Source organism: Blennius ocellaris, assembly GCF_963422515.1.
Source record: "Blennius ocellaris genome assembly, chromosome: 18".
NCBI lineage: Eukaryota > Metazoa > Chordata > Actinopteri > Blenniiformes > Blenniidae > Blennius > Blennius ocellaris.
The window spans coordinates 9,956,912-9,961,040 of record NC_137667.1 but is presented as its reverse complement, the minus strand read 5'-3'; the positions used below and the strand labels follow the sequence as shown (position 1 = coordinate 9,961,040).

General features: G+C 41.4%; 1 protein-coding gene across 1 annotated transcript; it reads right to left on the bottom strand.

Annotated features, from left to right (window-relative positions):
* Positions 1-277: 277 nt before the first annotated feature.
* Positions 278-3,068, bottom strand: LOC308143411 (melanocortin-2 receptor accessory protein 2A-like). Its single transcript, XM_080514202.1, has 3 exons — positions 2,947-3,068; positions 1,569-1,668; positions 278-900 (listed from the first exon to the last, which is right to left on the bottom strand). Exons 1-3 carry the CDS (start codon positions 3,062-3,064, stop codon positions 414-416), a joined length of 705 nt encoding a protein of 234 aa, XP_080370328.1. The 5' UTR covers positions 3,065-3,068; the 3' UTR covers positions 278-413.
* Positions 3,069-4,129: the final 1,061 nt, after the last annotated feature.

Below are 4,129 nucleotides of genomic sequence, written 5' to 3'. Positions count from 1 at the left end.
TGGTGCTTTCATTCCGCAGACCAACTTCTCATTGTATCATCTTAAGAGACAATCATGTCTCCTGTGCAGAAGTCCTTCAGAAAACAAGACGACAATAACAGGAGGGTACATTTAATAAAGGATTTTTCTTTAGTGACCTAATTCCTCTTTCATTTTTTTTTTCCCTGTGTGATAAGTCATCAGTCCAAGTACAGCACAATTCACATCCAATTCACCAAACCATCAAGTAATGTTCTTTGAGGTGCGCTTAACACAAACGCTTTGTGATTTCTCACTTGTTGATCCCATTGTGCATATTTATTAGAGCAGGTGTGTGTGTGTGTTTTCTGTAAGATTGTGAATGAATGTCTTAATGGAAAACAAATGATGGTACAATAACCCGCTCTATTCATGAATTTCGCTTGGAAACAGCCTTAGCGGATGTCAGAGTGAGCATTGTGAGACTGAGATTGACGCTCCAGTATGGCGGACGGCTCATACAGCAAATCATCCTCTCCAAGTGTTGAGCTGTGATCCAAATTCACAAAGTTGGGGATGTTGAAGTGAGAAAGAAAGTGACACTCTCTGTCTATCTTACTCTCCTCTATGAGTCCACTGAGAGGTCGTTGTACTTCAGCTACCTCAAGCTGCTCCTCCATTTGTCCGTTCATCCCATTGATCCCCCTCGTCCCGGTGTACGTCCCCCGCTGGGTCCCTGTCCCCGTGCAATTTTCAGTCCTGTTGTCCTCAGTATTCTTCTTCCTCTGCGCCTGATCTTCCTCATTGATGTAGAAATTAAAATATGAACGGGGGCCTGCAAGCAATGGGCGAGAAAAGGCTTTGTCGTTCTCATCTTGATGACCATCAATGTCAACCAGGCAGCTTCCAGGTCGATGGCGCTTTTCAGCCGAGTCTGGATTTCTGTTAAGAAAGAAAGAAAAAGAGAAAAGTTCAAAGTATAATTGCTCCAGGAAAACGGTTTTGAAATGGGAGGCCTTTAGTGTCTTTTTTTTTTTCTGGAATGCAGCTGCTGCTCAACACTGAAGAAATGCTGAAGGTTTATCTTTTACTTTTTTTTGCATTTATTCAAGATTATATTTCACTGTGAGGAACTGAAGTTTCAAATCATACCTGCAGCTATTTTATAGACAAAGATTGATAAGGAGGAGTGAAATATAGCGAAAGATTGTCAATAAAATCCCTAATGCATACTGGAATAACCTCAGGGTTTTAGTGCACCGAGGCTGAGCAGTTTCAACATTTAGCTGTCATCAATTTCTTCCATTAGTGTTTAACTTCAGATGTGTGTTTAACAAAGCACGCTTGAATGCCATCTTTTCACTTGCAAACAAGGTCATTCAGATGCATTTGAGTGTGAATTCTTACAAATCAAAACAATGTCTCACAGGTGGATCTACATCCAGAATGACTAAAGAACTCCATCGCCTGTTCACCTCCAGACAGCTCTGAGAAGAGGAGTCTTTTTGTTGAACTGCTTGAGCTCTTTATAAAGTTGAAATGGCTGGGATGTGACCGGATGTGAAAGTGACAAAAATCAAACAGGGTTTGTAGCCTGCCAATAAACTCACTCTTGATGCGGTGCTCCAGTCTTGGTGAGCAGCGTGAGGACAAAGAACATGAAAATGACGAACACTGCAAGTCCGACCCAGAAGCCGATGACGATGGAGTCTGAAATGTCAGAGAAGGAAGCGTCTCATTTAGCTTATCTTTTCCCCACCTCTCTTTTATTATGGCTTTAAATCAGTGCTTTTAAAAAGTGTGGGGTGGGCCACCGTGGGGGGCTACCAAGAAGCTTTTTGGAGGGACGCAGTGGCACTAGCAGGAAAGATCTAGCATTTAGGGAAATGGCTTTTCCAAGTGTGATTTTAAAGAAAAGAAATAAGTGGAGAAATAAAACTACTTATTAAAATTGTGCTTTTTATTTCCTATAGATCCTCACAGCTTTTGCAGTACTGCACTGTATGGACATAACTATCCAGATGCCTGACCATCAGACTGATAGATATAACACCTTCCACTCTTTTTGGAAAGTTTTCCGAAAGGGTTTCTGTGGGAATGTGTTTAGAGCATGTCTGAGATCAGGTACTGATGCTGGAAGGAAACTCCAGCTCACAGTCCTTTCTTATTAATCCTAAAGGTGCTCAACTGGGTTGAAGTCAGAGATATGTGTGGATCACTCCTCCACAGTGAATTCATTCAACCAAGTGTTATACCTTGCTTTGGTTGCTGGGGCACAATCATGTTGGAACAGCAAAAGGTCTTTACCAGTCTTTTCCCACAAAGCTTATGGGTAGCATTACCCAAAATGTCTTGATATGTGGTTGGCCTTCAAAATTATGGGGTTAAGGGATCTAATTAAGACACTGAAGTCCAGCAATCAACAGGTGGGACCGATGACACTTTTCTCCATAATGTATAACTTGTGTGGAAACAATAGGGAATCCAGCATTTACCCTGGTGTTATCACTTAGTGTGTGATAAAGCATGCAACAGGAGAGTAAGAGTGGCTGGGAAGCATTGTGGTTTATACTCTGTGAATGGGTGGGCGCCTTCTCAGACAATTTGAGCATTCCCCCACCCCCCTCCACTGCCCAAGCTCTGAGCATGAAATCTCTCTTTAATTTAATTTGAAATGAGCAATCATTCTTCCAAAATTTTGTTTTGTAGGAAATGTCTCATGACTTGATCATTAACATTTAGACTGCTATAAACCATGACAGCCTGATTGGAAATGGGCTGCTTCATAATGATATTGAGAGGCAGCCAGTGGGTGTCGGGGTTTCAGTTGGAGCAAGGCACATAACACAAAGGGTGAAAGGGTAATACATGATTCTCAATTAAAAGTGCGCGCACACACACATAGATACGTTGCCCAAAGTGGAAATGCATAAAAAAAAAAAAATAGGGGGAAAAAGTAAAACGATCTCAGCAATGTTTTCAGCTTACATTTGTGCGCTTTCAGTCCCTCAAAAGACACAGGCTCGTCGTCGTCATAATATTCATACTGCCACACGTAGTCACTGCGACGCGCGCTGGTTCGACTCTGGTTGTGGAAGTCGGACATTTCACCCCGGTATTACGCACCTTAATCACAGGAGACACATGGATATCAATCCAGAGAGAAAATACGCGGTTGTTTCCATAAAGTTTGAAAACCTCCTCCAAACCTTTTTCTCAAATCGAGTGCCTGCAAATGTTTGGATCCCTCCAACTATTCCCTCGGGTGTTGGTTACTGTTGCGAGAAAACGCTCAAATTGCAAAACGGTGCCAATAAATCCATGGTTTTACCGGTACGCAAAAAAAAAAAAAACTCTATTCATCCTCGTGTAAGTCCGAGGAGCGACGCAGCAGGCGCGTTGGCGAACCTCTCAGTGCGCATCGCCCCTATCCCCTATCCACAGTCCACTACCAAGAACTATCCAGCAGCAGCAGCAGCAGCCTCGGTACTGGTGGCTCTCTCCGGGGTTTATGAGATTACACTGCAAAAACGCGCACGTCAAGCAAGACGCAGGGTCCATCCAATCTCCGACGAGGTATTTCCAACGCAGCGTTGCTCTGAAGCTGTGCAGCCCACACTGCAACCCAAAACAGTCACATCCAACAGCGATTTGAAAGGGAATGAGTAGAGAATCATTTTGTAAAATATGGATTTAGAGGGAAAGATGATGTAGATATCTATCAAAACAAATGGAATAAAATAGCCATTAAACCAAGATCAGAAAAAAAGAATTAGTGTTTAAAAAAGTGTTTACAGTCACTGGAAAGTGGATTATTTAATCTATTGAATTGTGTGTTTAAGTCTTTTTTTCTATGCTGGTGATTTTTCTCAACACATTATTCTCAACTAAATTTCAGTTGTGAATTATCTTGAGTTCAACAATGGAATTTTTATTTTTTAATAGATTAATATTTGGGCCTGCAAATGATGAAATGTTTATTTTATTTAGCATTTATGTATCCACATTTTTAAGTTGACATTGCTCTCATTGTGATCCTATTTATTTTGTTTATTGAATAGTTGGGGAAGCGTGACAACAGCATTTTGTTTAGTTGGAAGTCTGGGTTAGTGATAAGAGGGCTATGGGAATGATAGCTAATAAATATAACAAGTCCATTTTTCAAAACATC

Coding starts and splice junctions, on each gene's coding strand:
- LOC308143411 (XM_080514202.1), bottom strand. CDS start 3,064: ATGTCCGACTTCCACAACCAGAGTCGAACCAGCGCGCGTCGCAGTGAC. Junction 1,669..2,946: donor GGGACTGAAAGCGCACAAAT/GTAAGCTGAAAA, acceptor CTGACATTTCAG/ACTCCATCGTCATCGGCTTC. Junction 901..1,568: donor ACTGGAGCACCGCATCAAGA/GTGAGTTTATTG, acceptor CTTTCTTAACAG/AAATCCAGACTCGGCTGAAA.